General features: G+C 44.4%; 1 protein-coding gene across 3 annotated transcripts in view; it reads right to left on the bottom strand.

Annotated features, from left to right (window-relative positions):
• Nucleotides 1–8489, bottom strand: part of RPAP1 (RNA polymerase II associated protein 1) — a 41318-nt gene extending 32829 nt beyond the window's left edge. The window contains exons 1-5 of one of the 3 annotated variants that reach the window (XM_035328286.1): nt 8355–8489; nt 4066–4283; nt 2975–3123; nt 2323–2415; nt 786–966 (exon numbers count right to left, since the gene is read on the bottom strand). In XM_035328286.1, the coding sequence (XP_035184177.1) occupies nt 786–966; nt 2323–2415; nt 2975–3123; nt 4066–4255 (613 nt within the window). In that variant the 5' untranslated portion in view covers nt 4256–4283; nt 8355–8489. Of the gene's footprint in view, nt 1–785; nt 967–2322; nt 2416–2974; nt 3124–4065; nt 4337–7973; nt 8316–8354 lie in introns of those variants that run through there. The other 2 variants (XM_035328287.1, XM_035328288.1) reach the window with 2 other exon arrangements.
• Nucleotides 8490–18366: the final 9877 nt, after the last annotated feature.

The following is an 18366-nucleotide window of genomic DNA, read 5'->3' as shown; positions in this document are numbered from 1 at the left end:
TGCATGCACTGCACAGCATGCTGAGGGTTTTCTTACCAATTCTTTGCCAGAATCCTTAACCAAATGGTGAAAACCTTTATATGATATCTAGCATCCATTTCAATGTGAAAAAGAGGATGTCAGGGAAAAACCCAGACATATGGTAGTCCTGTGCAGAGGGAACTGCTCAAGACACACACGTGCATGCACACACCCAAGCCTGGAGCTGCAGGTACCACTTGAATTGGTTTCATCTTTCCTTGTCACATTGCTGTCAGACAAATAACTGCTGGAGGTGGCACTGACTCATCAGCGCTGCCTCACAACACTCCTTATAGAGGAAAGCCACAGTCTCATGGCAGAGCATCCAGTGATGGAAGATTGAGCTTTCAACTTCCAGGCAATAGGAATGCAAACCTTTATCAGGGGTCCTGAACACCTTCATGGTGCACAAGATGGACCCCTCTCCAAAAATTGCAAAAGCTACTGATGAAACAATAAATGCTTTACATGTTGACAGACAGAAGAAAAGGAGGGCAAGAACCTTGAAAAATAAATCTTTTTGGTCCTGTGTAAAAACAGAAAAGAAAATTAGTGAGAAAGCTGACCCAATTTTTAGAATGTTTATTTAGGTCTCTGACCATTTCAAATCCTTGCCGTGCCACAGACATTCCAAGTGACTTTGCGATGTCTGAACTAAGGACAATAGCCCTTCCCTAACTTAAAGATAAGGTGCAATGGTGTTATGATATTATTAAGGCTATGTAAATATAGTAGACTGGATAAGCAGAACCTTTTCCGCTTACCATCCCTGTTGCCAGGGCGAGGTGCCTCTTCTGCTGATACCTCAGGACCCAGGGCATCCCGAGGAGCTGATCTTATTTGCACGCACTCAGCAGCAGAGGGAGCTGTTGCTTCCTTTTCAGCAGCCCTTCTTGCTGCCATCTTTTGTGCAAAGATGCTTTTTCTTCCAGATCCCACCTTCACCTGCAAACAAGGAAGCCGTGTGTCACCACTCTTTTCAGACTCCCCCGCACACCTGGCACTAACAAATATGTAAATGTGATCCTAAAGACACCCTCGGATGAGACGCTGGGACATGACACAAGAGAAGCTGCTGGCAGCCACCTGCCCTTTACTGTGGTGTGCTCTTCCGTTTTTTAATGTACAATTTAATGCTAGGACAGAGAGACAAAACACCTGAATGTTTTTTCTACCTAGAGAGAGAAGATGATTAATTATAATTCAGACCAGGTGAGTACACCTAAAATATCACCAAATATAACTGTTCCAGCTTTCCTGCTGCTTGGAAACCCTGCCTAGCTGAATACTTTGCATTTCTGAGGATAAATGGAGCTGTACTGTGCTCACCACATGCTTGGAACAGGCTTCTTATAAGGTGATTAGAGAGCAGCAGGGTGAAGAGATTTACACAGTAAGAAGTGGGCAAGTGGTGCTAAAATAATCCTGACTAAATTACTGTGCTGCTTGCCTAGGCAATGGACAGGCAAGGCTCTGCACAGCTTTTGATACATGGGAAATCCAAAGAAGACTAAAAAAAAAAAAAAAAAGAAAGAAAAGACTCTTGCATGTCTCCAGTCCAGAGAAGGAGCTTAAAAGGCAATCTTGAAATGTAGTAGCTACTGTGTACTCCTGCATCAGGTAAACAGAACTGGTAGGTTTAAGAAGCACTACTACTTCCTCTCAAGAGAGCTGTCCTTCAAAATCAACTCTCTCTTCAAAGCAACCACAGCTATCAATCACCTTCCGTTTCCCAGTATCTGACTCCTACTCAGCTAGCAGCTCTCACTACAACAGCTATTCTGATGATAGCAACCGTGGCTTCCAACTTTACAGCCTCAGAACAAATTTTATGTCAAAATCTAAGAAGCTGCAAAAGATTATCCGTGCAACCGCATTCAAATGTCGTTCCAGGAAGAATCAGGGGCAACTTGAGTAAGTACAGACTTACACAAACCTTACAGGCAAATTCACAGTAATTGTTTCTCAGAAAAAAGCAAGGCAGAACACTCTCTCTTACAACAGGGCAGATTGGATCCTTCTCACTAAAGTTAGCTGAAGGGGGTTGCCTTTTCCCTAAACTGAAAGAATTCCAGTGTTATTTAACTGCAGGGCATGAACTGTCTATATGACGGCAGTTTGGTAGGAGAACTTTCTCCTGTACCAAGAAGGCAATGCCAGAACGATGCTGAGCCAGCTTCTTATCTCCAGCATGCAAAGTCACTTATTTTGAGCCCTACCAGTCACCAGGCATTGCACTTGGTTGTGGGTAAGTCTTAATAGTTAATGAAGGTCACGTAAAACAGTTGGTCCCACTCTTACCTCACTTTTTATCTCAGAACGATGAAATGTCCTGGGAAATGGATCTCCAGTGGGCACTGGCATGGTCACTTCTACTGCACTCGTGTCTCGCTCCTGCAGCAAAATAAATCAAATGCTGTAGAAACCATCACAACAGCCACACGTGTTTATACTATTTAGCTAAGAGTGGGCTAAACTCTCAGCTCTGCAGCTCACAAGCTTTCTGTTACGTAGCTGTCAGGCTCAGAACACCTTGTGCTTACTTGAAGCCAAGGTGAGGCTATCTTCCAAAAGGCTGTGCTGCCAAGCTCCACAAACACCCGAAGATTCAGATGTAGGGAAACCTGGGCCAATGAAGAGCAATGAGAACATCCCCTTCAGAGAATCCAGAACCTCACCCAAACCCACACTAGAGCACAAGCCTGCATGCACGCAGTGTGACCTGTACGCAGTCTGGACTGGACAGCAGATTCAAACCCATGTTTAGCTGACAGCAAAAATATACCCAAAGAGCTTTTTTTCCCCCAGGATGCTTCAGGACACTGGTCTACAGTGTTACAACTGATTCATTACTCTGCAGAAATAAAAAGCAGCAACAGAACCCTTCATCCCTGACAAGTGCTCAGTTCATAGCACTCAAACCACTAGGCTATCAGGTGAAAGCTAGACATACAATGATTTTGCTGAAGACTGCTGTGATGTGTCGATCATGACTCTCGAGTCTTTCCTCTGGATCTTCATCCTCAAAGTGGACAGAGGCACTTTTGACCTTGGACTTTTTTGGAGGACCCGGAGTTAGAGCTGGGGGGATATCAGGAAAATCTGTGGAGGGGAAATTAAAAAAATAGCCAACTACTCATGTATAACTACTGCACAATAGGTATCAAACCAAACTCTCCCTAATTGCACCTATAATTGCTCTGATGAGAAACAAGCCAGATGAGGAAGCAGTAAGACAATTAAGAATCCTCTGTGTCTGACTTGCACTGGATAATGGAGAGCAACATGCTGAACAATTTTATTATCTATGTATTAGCACTGAAGTTTTTTCAAAGAGCTGCATAAGCAGAAAAGGGTACTGAGGCCTGACTGCAAATCTAAAGGGAAGAAGAAGTAAGGCTGTACAGAAACAGCTAGTGTCCTTGCAGGTTGTGTTCAGGCACAGAAAAGCACAGTTCTGCTGCCAACAGTGAGTGATTAGTATGATCATAAGCTAGTCAACGCCTTCTTTTCACCATAAACTGGAATCACATTTTCTTACCTAGAAGCAAGCACTGTAAGATTTAAATTGTTGCTTTTAAGAAAGCACCTTGAGCTTCTGAGACTATTGAGTGCATGAGAAGTGTTACTACTGGTGGAGGAAAACAAAACCACAAGAAGGAAGCTTATCAAGAGAGATCTGCTGGCTGAAAGTTGGAACTGCTAGCAGAGCTAAATCTCAGAGACACTGAGAAGAGGGTCTGGATAGATGGCAAAATAAGCACCCAGAGTCCAATGAGTACACATCTCAATGCAAGAGGTACTTTCTGTGACTGGCAAGGTACCACAGACAGCTGATAAATGTAGATGAAGGCAGTGTGTTGGAAAGGTGTTTCTAGTGGACAGAGTAATGTTGGACAAGAGCATTTTCAAACAAGGTCAAGAACAAAGAATACTACAATGGGGATATATGCAAGGAAAAAAAAAAAAAAGGCAAGTTGAAACAGAGGAACTGAAAGGCAGAGAGAAACCAAGCGATTCAGGGAGCCCCACAAGGGAAATTACCATCCAGCATCACCACATCCTTGCTGTCCTGCAGCGGGGGTCTCTCCGCATCTGTGCTCCCTTCCTCCCCCTTTCTCTTGTCTGCTTTCTTCACAATCTTCACTGCAGGTGAAGCTCTGGCTGCCAGGAACTGGTTCTGAAAGTGTATCAGGTCTGCCTCAGACTCCCCAGGCTTTGGTCTTGACAACATCCTGCCTTCTTGCTCCTGCCGGCCAGCCCTGTGTGGTGTTCACATGGAAGACATGGAAAATGGGTTACAGGACTGTTTTTCCTGGGGAAAGGATGGGGGCAGCAAGTGAACGTTGCACATTTTTGTCCTGCTCTGCTGTTTCTGAACACACTGCAGCTGCTCTCCTTCAGGATCACCCCAGGACACAATTAGTTGTACCAGAGTCCCAGACAAACCACTCACCTTGTTCTTCACTGCCAAACACCGTGCCACTAGGCAAGCCAACACCTGGTCTAGCCTCCAGCTGGGAGCAGAATGGCATCCATCCAGCAAAGAGCTGGCAACAAGCTGCCAGAATGCCAACCACACAGCCTTGGATTTGCAAAGCCACAGAAGTACCTGTGCCAAGGCAGTAGGTTTGTCTTACTCCAGTATCAGCAAACAAGAACATCAGAGACACAGGGATATGCAAACCTCCTGCCTCCACCATACTGCCTTCTCGACATCCTGCCACTAGCATCTCTGTCAGGATTTGGACATCCCTGTCCATGTAGATTTGGACAATATGCTCACTGCCAGTGCTCCCTTCTCCCTCTAATCTCCCAAGAAAAGAAACAAAACAAAAAAAGGTTTTCTCCCTTAACTCACCCTTCTTCTGCAGTTCTCTCTGTTTCACTGTCCTCTTACTGGCAGAATTTATGCTACTCCCAAGCATTTTCATTCACTGCTCCAACCAGTTTTCAGATGAAAGACAGGGGTGGTATTTATAAATACTTGTATCTTGGTCTATATCAGAACTTATATGGAAAGAAACACTTCCACCTCCCATCTACTGGCCATGAAGATACTTGCAAACACTACACCTCTCATTCCCAGAGCCTGGGACCATCGATCCATTTCTCCCAGGCAGCGAGTGTTTGCAAATACCTACCACACTCATTGAATCGCTGATCCAAACTGATGCTGCAGACTTGACACCCTCCCACACCCGGATTTTTTAAATGTTTTGTACACATTTGATCTCTTCTACTTCTAAAAGACCATCAGGACTCAATAATTTACTTTGAAGCTGGAAAGGGACATGGATTTTTAAAACTTTGTTCATCTCCCATATGGACAGGCTGTATGCAAGAGAAAATGCAATGCTTTGAAGTGAATCTCTGTCAATCTCAGACCAAAACAAAGTTCAACCCCAGTGCAGACACAGCCTGCCTTGAAACCAACGTTTTGTTTGTCTTACTCTGTTACTATCCTTTTCTGTAAAGTATGTGGGCAGGTACCTTGCAGGAAGGGTGCTAAAAGACACAAGAATTACCTCATGCAGTATTTATGGCCTACACTTAGAATACTTCTACCATTTTTAATGATCCCATTCTTGAACAATGCCAATTAGATATGATGCTGCTCACTCCATCACCTCTAAATGAAGAAGAGGCCCAGGCACTTTTACAGCTTTGTGTTGTTCTTTGGTTTTGATGATTTTCTCTTCTTTTTTTTTTTTTTTTTTTTTAATCAAGACATTCATGTAAAAACAACAGCCAGACCAGATCAGCTGAAATACTTCCTGCCCCTCCTTTTGTGCAAAAATTGGACTAAAACCAGAGTAAAAAGCTTTGTGCACCAATACAAAGTGGATTTTCAGAGGTTTTGAGTTTGCAGGGACTGCATTCACTTCAGCACTCATTACTGAGGAAACAGACCTCTTCATCCGATGCCAGCATCACGAGTTAGTTGCCGATTTCAGACATCTCAACACGCTGGCCTTAATGAAAGCTGTCAGATCAAGAGTCCCAGAACAACAACTTCCATTTACACCAAGCCTACACATGGCATAGGCAGGAGCAAGGGGAGCTTCCCCGTACCCTCTGAACCATAAAACCCTCCCAACGCAGAGGAAAAATGCCCAGCCTCTCTGCCAAACAGCATCAAGGACATCTGTGGAACACGGCCACCAGCGAGGGGCAGCTTCCCAGCAGGGAGGGAGAGGAGAGGAGCACCCTGCTACCTTGCCTCACACACCTGGGACATCACTGTGGCTCTGATTGATGCTGAGCAGGCAGAAACACTCTCAGTTCCTCTCCAATTGCAGAGCAAAAATTGCAGCCCCTGCAGATGGCTCTTTTTTTTGTGCACTCCTAGCATCAGCACACTTACTTGCTGTTTATGGACCCTTCTGCCACAACAGGGGCTCCAGTAGTCATACTTCAGTTGACAGGTCCCCCTTTCATATGCATAAGCAGCATCACGTGCATGAAAAGCCAACTGTTTCATGCCCTGTCATCGAGGGCTTCAAAGCCTGAGTGAGGATGCTAGGATTAGCAGACACAAAACGCCTGGTTATAACAAAGCGTGCTGCTAATCTTTCTGCGCTAAGCCCCTTCCACACAAGGATGCACACACACCATTGTCTGAGACTCTGCATATCACTTACGTTATTCAAAAATATATGGGGCCTTGAGACTGCCTTTATTTGCCTGGAGAATTGCCAGGCAGAAGAAGCCAACTCTGCAGTCACTGACTAAAGAGATGGGACATATGGATATGGAAGACACCCAAACAGTTACAGGGTGGTAATACAGAGGTGGGCATTACTTTGGTGTGAAAAATAGATAAAAGACTTCCATGTTTTATTTATATTTTTTGAGACTAGAAATTTAATACAACCAAAGCCTTTGACTTGGTCCTTCCTTCTGCAGTCCAATGGGCAAGAAATTTTTTAAATACACATGGTACTCGCAGACAGACATACTGAGGTAAAAATAATTTACTTTGAAATGGTACCTCTTTCCATGCCCTCTGGAAGCCATCTAAGTACATTAGCAACACTCACCTGGCCATCACAAAGAGCAATTCTTATCCATCAGCACTCAGAGAAAACACATAACAAAAATAACAAACGGGAGTGATCACTGACGGAGTGATGGAGCACTGCCACCAGCACCATACAGCCTGGTTATCTTGTAACCTGCTGTTTAAAAGCTACCTGCTCAGAAGCTGTTTGTCTAGAGGGGCCACCACCTAGCCAACGTTCACAGCCTGTTGGGGACACCTTGTCCTAGGGATGCCTGCAAGGGATCAGAAATATGGTGAAAGGCCCATAAGCACCTATACATAGTGATCATTACGCAGATATGGAATAATCTGCTGGTGTATCCTCTGCCTGGACTAAGAATCTCAAAAAATACTTTTCTGTTATGCTTTGGACTCATGGATATGGACCACGGATATGGTTGTTTGAAAAGCCTGTCAGTGCTGCAGATAGTTTAACAGTTGTGGTTGGGACCAATAGGTGAAGTTGGACTGAAAAAAGGTGCAAAAGGACAGAAGGCAATCAAGTCTCAGACTGCTTCAAGCACAAAGACACGATGTTGGATTACCCCATTTCAGCTCAAGTGTCAGCCTGAGGAGGACGGCTGGTTAGGGCAGTAAGGGCCTCCAGTCACAACCTAGCCACCACTGGTGTATCGCAGAGGATGGCACTTATGTCACAGAACCACTGAGGTTTGTAACACTCCTGCAGGCCTCCCTGAAGCAGCACTTAAGCTCCCGAGGTACGTGTTACTCCTACCTGCCACCACCCCTAGCGAACACAGAACAGTACCAGAATCAAGCACGGTTTCGTATGAGCAACACACCGCTGCACTCCTGCCCAAGGTTTGTATCGCCATCAGGCCACAGCAAACTGTATGTACTCAATATAACCCCCTGCCGTAACGACTTTTGTTCGGTTCTAGATCACCTGCATTTACTTGGCGTTATTTCTCCTGCAGCAGCAGAGGCCCGCAGAGCCACAAAGCAGCACAACAGCCTCGAGTTGGGAATGGGTTGTACCCGATGATTTTGAAGGTCCTTTCCAACCTTATTAATTCCGTGGTTCTAGGATTTTATGACTCTAAAGGCCGCAGGGCCGCATACAAACAAGAAACCACCTCCGACTCCTAACAGATTCTGCAAGTTGCCATCATTTCACCCCCGTCCTCAAGTCTACAGCGTTATATTCGTTTATTAAAGCTGCAGGATTTGAAATAAAGAGTTAAACTGGGCCCAGCGGCCGCAGGCAGCGGCTCCCGGGGAGGCCGGTAACGCACGGATCCCCTCGCCCGGCCCCGCCACCACTCACCTGAGCTCGGCCCGCACCGCTCTCCGCCAGCACTTCCGCTCCGCCCCTCAGCGGCTACTTCCGCCCGGCAGCGCCACTTCCGCCCGCACTTCTCCCCGAGGGGGGGGGGGGGCGAAGGCGCCATTTTGCTTCCCCTCAGCGCCCTTCCCGCGGGGTCGGTGCTCGGCTCCCCCGGTGTGGGGCACGCCCCGTGCCCTGCCCGGTGCTGAGCGGTCCCGGTGCGGAAATATTTCACCCAAATCCTTCTTAGATTGCGCAGCACAAATGTGCAATTCCCCAGGTGTAAATATAGGGCATCTCCTAATAGTAACATATGCCCGGCAGTATTAAAACACATTTATGTAAATCTCTGATCTGTACGTTCTCTTTATTAGAGGTTATTGATGTGCCTGAGACTATAGGTGCTTCAGGAGGATGGATACGTAAAGCTACATGCACAGAGCTATAATTTATTATTCATGCCTAATTATTCATGTATTACTCACACCAAGCTTTATTAAAGAATTCTGGAAAGCAGTCTCAACTTGCAGAAGCATTTATTTCAATAGTGGTCATTAGTTTTAGTGATTAATCAACTTTGAGCTTTTTTTTTTTTTTTTTTTTTTTTTTGAGGTGAACTCAATGGGCATGAGTATGGGCACAGGTTGCAAGTCTTGGCTCAGGTGGGCCCCTGTTTGGGAAGGACTCACCACAAGTGCAACAGTGCCACGAGGAATGCAGTACGTTCTCGTCTGCTGGATCTCATTAGGCTTTTTATTCCTTCATAAAACTATGCTACTAGCAAAACTGCAGCCAGAAGCAAGTTTGACACCTAAATCTCTATAGAAATTAAGATAAACCCTTATCCTGACAACAGTGGTCTCAACCACAACGTCTGTGAACCAGGGTTGTGATGAACTTGTACAAAATGGAAGTTCTCAGGGAAAATGCTGGGCAGAAAACAACTCCCTCAGCTATCGTCTGATGCTTTGTACTATTCCTGAGATAGTGAGGTTGAAGACTGTATTGCTTTAGATCATTAAATACTTCTTAAAGTGTGGAACCACCAAAATCGTTTAAAGATGACCAACTAAGAAGCCAAGAGTCAGCCCAATTCTAGCCTTGTGAGTGGACATTTTTCTACCTGATTCTGGCACAGGTGTTTGAGCAGTTATTACTGTTATGTCCAGTGCTTATAGGTGGCCCTAGCAGGAGGAATAAAATTACATTTGGAGATTCTCAGAAGAGAGCCTCAAGAGTGTTTGGAGTGCCTCCCTGGTGCTGCCATGCCAGACTGCGGTTCATCAGCTGGCAGAGCTCTGCTTTGTACTCCTTAACGGAACTGGAATCAAAGTCAAACCTAGTTCAAGAATAGCAGTGGCTGTTTAGAAATGTAAGGTCCAATTCTCCATTCCCCTGAAATCAGCTGTTAGCCCTACCACCACCATCCGTTACTTAATTGTGTCATTTGCAGATTCTGCTGGTTTGGGATGCAAGAAACACTTTGAAATAACTGTTCAAGTTTCTTGCACTTAAGCCTCGAGAGCACCATTTTCTAGTCCCTTCTCCACGGAACCATCCAACACTGCTCTTGGCAACAAGAGTCCGTGGCTACCACAAGAATGGCATCTGGAAGTGAGAAGTTTAATGTTCCATTTGGTGCCGTGTTGGCTTCTGTGCATTTATGTGCTTGTGGGTCTGTAAAGATTGTGTAGAGCTGCCTTAAAATCTACTAAAATCAATGGATTACATCTGCCTGAGGCAAAAGGTGGAATTTGGATTTTAGTTTATTGTGCTGTTCATCTTTAGACCGGACAAGAGAGCATTGATTTTACAGAAGGATTTGGCAGATACACTATTAGGAGTAGATACTTTCTCACTCTGAGGCTTTGATGGTGCTAAACTTCTGAACAATTTGCTTTGGACACTGACCAGGACATTTGGGTTCCGTAACCTGGATAATAAGGCAGGGAGGCTTTAGCACTGGTTGCATTGGAATGTATTTCAATTAAGTGTTGAGACTGTTTAAATTGTCTGACAACTGCTCATGAACTTGAGTTGTTCTGAATTCAGGGAATTTAATAACTATTTGTAAGGTCACTTTGACCTTACCAACATTGTTAGTATAGAAATTAAGTAAATGAATTACTATACATCCAGTTAAAAAAAAAAAAAAAGATACCCTAAAGGTGTTACAGGATATTTGACCCTATGTATCGTGTGAACTAGGTAGCCTGAGACATGAATGGGTCTGGTTGAGTTACGGTTTTTAGGGGTGATCTGCTTGTCATATTTCCCTCTTAAGTCCAGGAAACGTGTATATGATATATATAACCGGTTGCTACCAGAATTTTACTTTGCCTTAGTAGTTCTCTGATAATAATAATAATAATAATAATAACACGTTAACTTTCTCTCTTGCTTTCTTCTGAAGTAAGCCTGTACCTTTCTGTAATACTTCTCGTGTGAATAATCAGCACTGAACTTAGGAAAGCTAGCAAGTGTTATCTGAGTTATATCTTATCTGAAACTAATCCGATGTCAAACAAGCATAACTGGTCAATATCCACGGATGGTAGTCCTGTCCTGAGAGCAGTGTGGCATTTAAACTGAGCAGCTATAAGCATTTTTCCTCCCTGATTTCTCTCACACTGGCAGCACAAGTTCTACAGCCACACACGATGATTCTTAGCAATGCATGTGAAGTGAACAAATAATCTTTTTTTTCTTTTTTTCTTTTTTTTTTTTTTTTTCAGAAACATATAAAAATATGCTCAGAATGTTTTATGTTTTTTTTTATTTTATTTTAATTACTGTAAGACAGGAATACTTCCTGTCAACACTCCTGGAGTTTTATGTATCTTTTCTTCATTCTATTAATTATTTACCTTCTGTTTTAATAATACAGTTCAGGGCACTATATATAGCTTATGCTCTATCAATAAATCATGCTTGTGCGTCTTCATATTTATCCTATAAATTATAAGTATCTACACACTTGTGGGGATCTACTAAGCTCTTCTGGCAAGGAAATTCCCACCAGAGCATCTGTAAGAGTCATTGGAGGTGAACTCAAATAATTCCTCACTTAAGGAGAGCCATTTTATGAGATTTTAAAAGCTCATCAGTCTTGTCACAGGCCTGATGTTCTCCCTCACCCCCTTCTTCTTGCTTGCCACAAGCAAGTAGCTTCATGTGACTTTCTGGTGGATGTTTTTGATCTTCCAAAGCAGAGAAGCATGAGAGCCTACAACCAAATGCTTTATCACTGGACTGTAAAATCCAGAGGATCAGAACAACAAAGACAATATGGCAGTGGCCTTAGTGGGATTAGAAGGTAAATCTGTAAATGCAACAACATCATCTGTGTTGCAGAGATGGAAAATATTTGGATGAGTTGCCTAAGAAGCAAATGACCACTGAGACAGGTAATCCTAGAGGTTTTTTTTCCAGAAGACAGAAACTGAAGTCAAGAACAGAGTAGGTAAAGAGCAGGGTGGTGAGAAGTACACAGGTTTGCCAGGGAATAGAGAACTGGTGATAATATAGGATAGGTACAAGATGCAAGTCCTTACATGTGTTCTTTGTAAAAAGGAGTTGAGACTGGTAGAACAAAGTGTTCAGTGGCATGTTGTCACCTGAGCTTTAGGTTCAACTCTGCAAGGATTGAGCCTTGAACTTGAAAGGAACGGTAATATATCATGCCTCAAAGGACTAGTTGCACGGCACATTGACACCAATCTCTGCAGGAATCCAGTTGGAAGAGAAAGAGCCTGAACCAGAAGGCAGAGAAGTACACTCAGCGGTGTCACACAAAGCACAGCAGGAGTCCCTGTGGTATTAAAAAAATTGCACGTGTTCTTGAAGAAATGTGCATGCGCTAGAGCAGAACCAGATTGTGAGTAATCAATGGCAACTTTCTCACTGGTGGGAGAACAGGGTAGGCAAACAGAGATGGAGCATACATCCGAATGTCCTGAGAGATCCATCTGCAGAGCTTTGGGTGGCTTTTTCTGCAGGTCTCTGGCCAACTTTTGGGGTGAGACCCTGGGATTCTGTGAGAAAAACACTTCACTGAGCACAGGCTGCTGTGGATTCCTAGGACTAGGTAAAGCAGGAATATTTTAAATCAGACCTCTACTCACTCACCAATAAAAAGCACAGATCCATAATCAATGTAAATTGATTTAACCATGTAATGAGGGGGAGAGGTTGCGTATTTTAAAAGCCCAAAACAACAGAGTATTTACTCATCTCTAGCAGTGCATCTGCCAAACATTATGTTGGTTCTTGACAGTTAGCATGGGATTTCCTCTTGGTTGTTTGTTTTATCAATTGTTTCTATAGAAATGCTGTTTTTATCAGACTAGATGAAAATATCCTGAAATAAATCACATCTTCAGCAAATAAAGATATTTCTTGCTCAGTCTGTATAATGTATGCCTATCACACTGGGGCTTCCTCACCTCATTACAACATCAAAATAAAATCCATCTAAAAGTGAGCTGGCGTACAGCTGAGACTCCAGAGGGCAGGCTGCTGTGGAAATTAGAAGGGGCAGTCAAGCAAATGTGTTTCTCAAGTCAGGTCTTTCAAACACTGCATCTGAAGAGTATTGCAAGTGAAAATCACTGTTTGCACAGATGGTGAATGCATCATCAATGACATTCGCTGGTTCACAGAAGGCTTAAATGGGAATAGTCTCTGAGCTGACCCTGCCTGGCAGTGCTCTCTGCCCCTAATATCACCGAGGGAAGCAGCATTTCTGAACTTCAGCTTCCCTGGACTGAGGACAGTCCATGGCTACTGCTGCTGGAACTGTCTGCCAAAATTTGAGCAATGTAGTGGATGCAATCAAGTCTACTGTCATAGATTTTAAAGGAAGCCTGTCAAAGTGCCTAAGCCTCATATTTCACACAATTTAAGACAGTTTAAAGCACTGGCTGTGCTCAGATGATTATCCTCTGTGGCAAATCTCCTGGAGAACTGGCTGTTTTGTTGGCAGTTTAGGATTTGTTCCTTTCTTCAGATTATTTCCTGATGTATCATGGAGAAAACCTTATACTTCTGCATCCCAGCAGGATGAGAGTGATGCGTGCATGCTTCATCCAGATCCCACCTGTACCAGCAGAATGTGCACCAAAAGGAGTGCCCAGGGAGGCTCACTTCCCCCAAAATCCAGCTCTGGCACCCTGGGAACAGGAAATGTGGCCTTTGCTTTGCTCTTGGTTTTTGTATTATTCGGTATTATTACTCAGTGTTATTCGGTGCAGATGCATGCTCAGCAGCTAGTTCTTACTGCCGGTACACCCAAGCCTGAAGTACTTAATTGTAAATAGCTATGCTAATGCTGCTAGATCTGCCCAGAGTTTTTAACAGTGATGATCGTGTTGTCCTGATGATTTAAGTGATCTGGCAGAACTAACTGCAGTCACACGGAGTTGGGGTTTTGCCTTCGTCTTTGAAAATGTATAAGGCTGCAGTGGGTAGCTGTGCCTTGTCTGTGTGAGGACTCACCCATGGAGTCTTACTAGGCCCAAGCTGGTTTCCCAGCTCCCCAGGGGTGACACTAAATGCTGTGGGTTCCCAGAGGAGTATGCTGGTGGTGTGCATTTCTACTTCTTGGGAGCAAAACACACGGCATTCACCAGCTTTCCAGGCAGGGAGAGACAGGCGGCCCGGTGAAAAAGAACTATCTGAAAAAACTACCCAGCACGGTGGAAGTGGTGTCTGAAGAGGTGTTTTCTAAGGAAACAACCAAAGCTGTACTGATATCACATGGGATATTTAGCACTTATGTGTGGTACTGGTACTAAATCACTTCTGAACTTTTTGAACCATGCCTAGCACCAGGACAACATTGTTCCCTCCCTGGTGATACTTGGTGAGGGAAGCAAAGTCATCAGAAGAAGGCTCCAGCTGCCTGCACTTCTCTACCAGGTTGATGTGGAAGCATTTTTCTAGAGTGCTCTCTTATGCTCATTGTTTTTCTGACAACAAGTTCTCTTCAGTGTTTTGTGTTTGTTTATTATTATTTATTATTATTATTTTCAAGGGCATTTATAGCTATTGTGATCTCTTGTGACAATTGCCTACATGAGAAGAGAAGTTGTTGATGGCTCCCAGAGGTAGGCCCGCAGGCAGAGAGCCCCCCTCCTGCTATGGCAAGCGGTGCCATTAGCAACGCCAACGCTTTCAAGTCCTTTTCTTCAGTGACACAGTTACAGGAGAAACAGCAGAGATCTCATGGTTGCACAATGTCACTGTGTTGGAGCACTGATTGCTCAGATGCATGTGTGCACCTTTTCATTTTGATCTGTCACTGGGGTCCGCACATTTTAAAAGTCTGTTTGGCACTAGAAAACAGCCCTAGGGGCTGGCAGGCTGCCTTCTAGAGACATACAGCAGCAGTGACTGCCCAGCCTTTTTCCCATGGGAAAATGCTGGGAACCCGCCAAATTATGGACTTGGCTCTGGGATGTTGCTGCCCAGATGGCTGTTCTGCATCAGAAGTCGTGAGACACGGAGGTCAGTGCATACATCTGGGCTTCTGGGTTTAACTTTGGAAATAAGTTGGTCAAGCCATCTGATAGTTGGGTGTTTCCTGGTGAGGACCAGAGGTATCTATCTGCTCTTTCTCTGACCATGCACCCCCTGTTTTGGTGCTTGGAGCCACTGGTGAATTTCCCGGCCTAGGGTTGCTCTGAGGCAGCTGTAGGTCCTTCATGCTGCCTGTGGCCTGTCACGTCCTGCCTAGGGCTGAGGATGGTGTGTGCTCTGTCTCTGTCAGGGGAAGTTGGAGACGTCCTCCCTCACGAGCAGCCCCTGGAGGGAATATCAGCAGTTTCAAGAAGCAGAAAAGAGAGAGGGTGGATTCCGCCGCAGTTCAGCTAGCAGAGGAATACCCTTGCTAACTGCTGCTTGGAGTGGCTTGAGGGAGTGCTGTAAGAGGAGGTGCAGCTCTTGGTGACGGTAATTGGGTCAGAACTGAAAAAACTGGGAAAGAAGTTGTGGGTGATGCTGATTGTCCAGGTATTGGAAACAGCACCTCAGAAGGGGCAAGATAAAGGAAAGAGAAATAGACAACTGGTGCCAAATTTGAAAGGCGCAAGCTAAAGGAATAGATGAGAAGGGAGAACATTTCATTCTGAGAGGAAAAAGCAAATGTCAGTGCAAATTCTGTCGTATCTGCGCAAGTCAGCAATAGCATTACTAAGCCTAGAGCTTGAGAGTGGGCATCACTGCAATCAGGAAAGAGATTGTGGGAGGCAGGGCAGGGACATCTGAGGGAATGGGAGGGAGGCAGTGCAGGAGAAAAGAGCCTGAAAGGTAGAGATGGACTGAGAAGTTAAAAGTGAGCAGTGCCAGGAGGTGACCAGGGCAGGAGGTGACAAGGAATAAGGAGTTATTTGCCCCTCTAGAGAGGGCCCTTGTCTTGGGCCTCACATCTCTATGGGTGACAGCCATGCTGTCCAGCCATGTCGCGTCCCCACAACCCACTAAATTTTGTACATTAGCTATTAAAGCCCAGGCTCCTCTGAATAACAGCAGTTGACAACAGGGGTAGCTACATACCGGGCATGGTACCAGTGCCACCCGTCTCATTTTGGAAGGGCACCGCACGACATCAGGCTGCTGGTTCATCCCACTGTGCTTCCTGGAACTGTGACCGTCACCCTGACAGCCATGGATATTATTTGAGTCAGAATGAGGCATCCTTTGTCAACATCACTATATTAGAGAATGCAAAGACTTCACAACCCAAGAGACAATATTGCCTTTGTCCTCTTTTTCTCCGAGAAGGCAGCAAACTACAAGCACCAGAGGATGTAATCCAAGTGCTAATAAATTATTGATGTCACCCTTCAGCTTTTTACTTACTAAAAGGATATCAAAGCTCATTTTGTGAATGGTCCAGACAGATTCTCTTTTTCTATATCCACAATTTAATTCACAAATACTGCACTAAGCTTTAATATTGACGCAATGTGGTGTTCTCCCTTTACAGACTTTGCAAAGGCTAATAGATGTGGTTTGGATTATACAGACTCATAAACAGATACACTGAGGGAAATGCCACTCATGACTGCAATAGAAGTTTGAATTTGTAATTAAAAAAAGAAAGCTTGGTATTAACTAGAAATGCTGTGGTTGGGGTTTGTTTGTTTTTTGTTGTTGTTGTTTTGTTTTGTGGTTGTTTGTTTGTTTGTTTTAACACATTAAGGGCTGATCAAAAGCCTGTTGAAATAACTGGGCTTGCTCCTTAGGGATAGGCTGTCTAGTTCTTTGGCAGCTCACACAAGTTTTAGGACAGTATGACGTATTTTATATTTAGCAGTAGCTCCTCTCTTCCAATATGCCTATTTGCATGTCAACTTACAAACCATCTGTATTGGAAATATTCTTTCCACTACTTTTAGTTTTGGAACAGCATGTGGCAGTTTCTTAACAGCATATATTAATTTACGCTGTTTTTTTGGAGCAGCAGATAGGTAATTTGAAGTTGTCATACTGCAGTTTCCCTGCTAGGAATCTCCCCTGGACAGAAGGCTTAATGATTCCCTTCCATTAAAGTGCTCTGTGAGTTTTGATGGCCATAAACACTCAGGATCCTGATAGCTGTCTCATCTGGAAGACAAGCAACAAGCCTTATACCTTAAAATGGTTTCAGACCTTTGCAAATTTAGCCCAAATACTGTGTCGCACTAAGGAGCAGAACAAAATTCTGCCTGTTAAATTGGTGCAGTGGCCTGGCCAAGCTCAGAGAAAGGATTAGCAGTGTTTTAACAGAGGCATGCTCTGAGTGACAGGGGACTGATTTCAAACCAACAGTGACTGCAGTTCCTGACTGCACCAGTTTCTTGGTGCTCTGAATAGAGGAGGCAGCACCACAACCCGTGTTGTCTCTGTTCTCTGCTAGCCATTTAGAAAGTGTGAGTGACGAGGCACAAAGCCCAGAAACGACAGCTAATTTTTACAATATGGTATACATATTTTGCAAGCCAGCCTGCAAACTGCTTATCACATTTTTGGTACTATATACATAAATATTCATAATTAATCTGTGTAAGAATAGAGGGAGAAGCTTCTAAAGAACAAAAATAGCCCCTTCAGGCAGCTTACACCAGTGACACTGATCCTCTGCATTTCTGAAATTAAAAAATGAGCTTTGCACAGATTTTTGCAGTACTTTCTGGAATTCAAGCTTCTTCCTCTTCTTTCTTTCTTTCTTTCTTTTTTTCTTTTTTCTTTTTCCCTGTTTCTTCAGGTTGTGAAGGCAGCCTTGATAATAGAGATTGATGCACTGAATCTGGAGCTAGAGAGGTGGAAATAAAGGCACCGAGTGAGATATGACATTTCCAAAGCTTCAGTCTCAGGGGCAGCAATCTTCATTTTCCCTTCTCCAGGTCTGCTTCATCTGCAGGCTTTTCCCCAGGTTTTCCAGGTGCCACCTGGATGCTGACAGCATGTCAGGTTGGAAGATGTGCCTTTCGGATCAAAAGCCTGCATTCAACTTGGGGCTACCTAACTCCAAGATGCATCTTCTCTTAACGGTGGAAGGGCTGATAATCCAGTCCCTGGCACTGCTTGCAGCCGTAACCCAAGCACCAGTCAGGATTGGTTTAGATTAAATAACTCAGAGGTTATTCAACATCAAAAGCGGAGTGTCTGTGGAAATGAAAATAAATTAAAAACCTTCATGAAGCTGCTCAGGCTGCCCCAAAGCCCAGTGGGTATTAGATGTATTTATTAAACAGAGGTGACTATTCGGTATAGGATGACAGACAAACCTGAGCTCTGCCAGGTCTTTGTTTTCTGTCCTTGTGTGACTCAGCTCTTAAATCTGATTCTCTTACTCCTTGGCTGCTCGACTGGCCTGGCTGACACCTCCCTGACGCACAGCCTCTCTCTCCCTGCTGTCTGTAAAAACGGGGTACCCAACTTCAGAAAACTGCCCACCCCTTTTGCCTTACCATAGGGGGGGCCTCTTCTCCACCGCCTCGCAGCACACCGAAACCCATTTTTTCCACCT

This window comes from Oxyura jamaicensis, chromosome 5, assembly GCF_011077185.1.
Source record: "Oxyura jamaicensis isolate SHBP4307 breed ruddy duck chromosome 5, BPBGC_Ojam_1.0, whole genome shotgun sequence".
Lineage (NCBI taxonomy): Eukaryota > Metazoa > Chordata > Aves > Anseriformes > Anatidae > Oxyura > Oxyura jamaicensis.
Note: the sequence above shows the minus strand (reverse complement) of the source record. Positions and strands in the feature narration are given on the sequence as shown.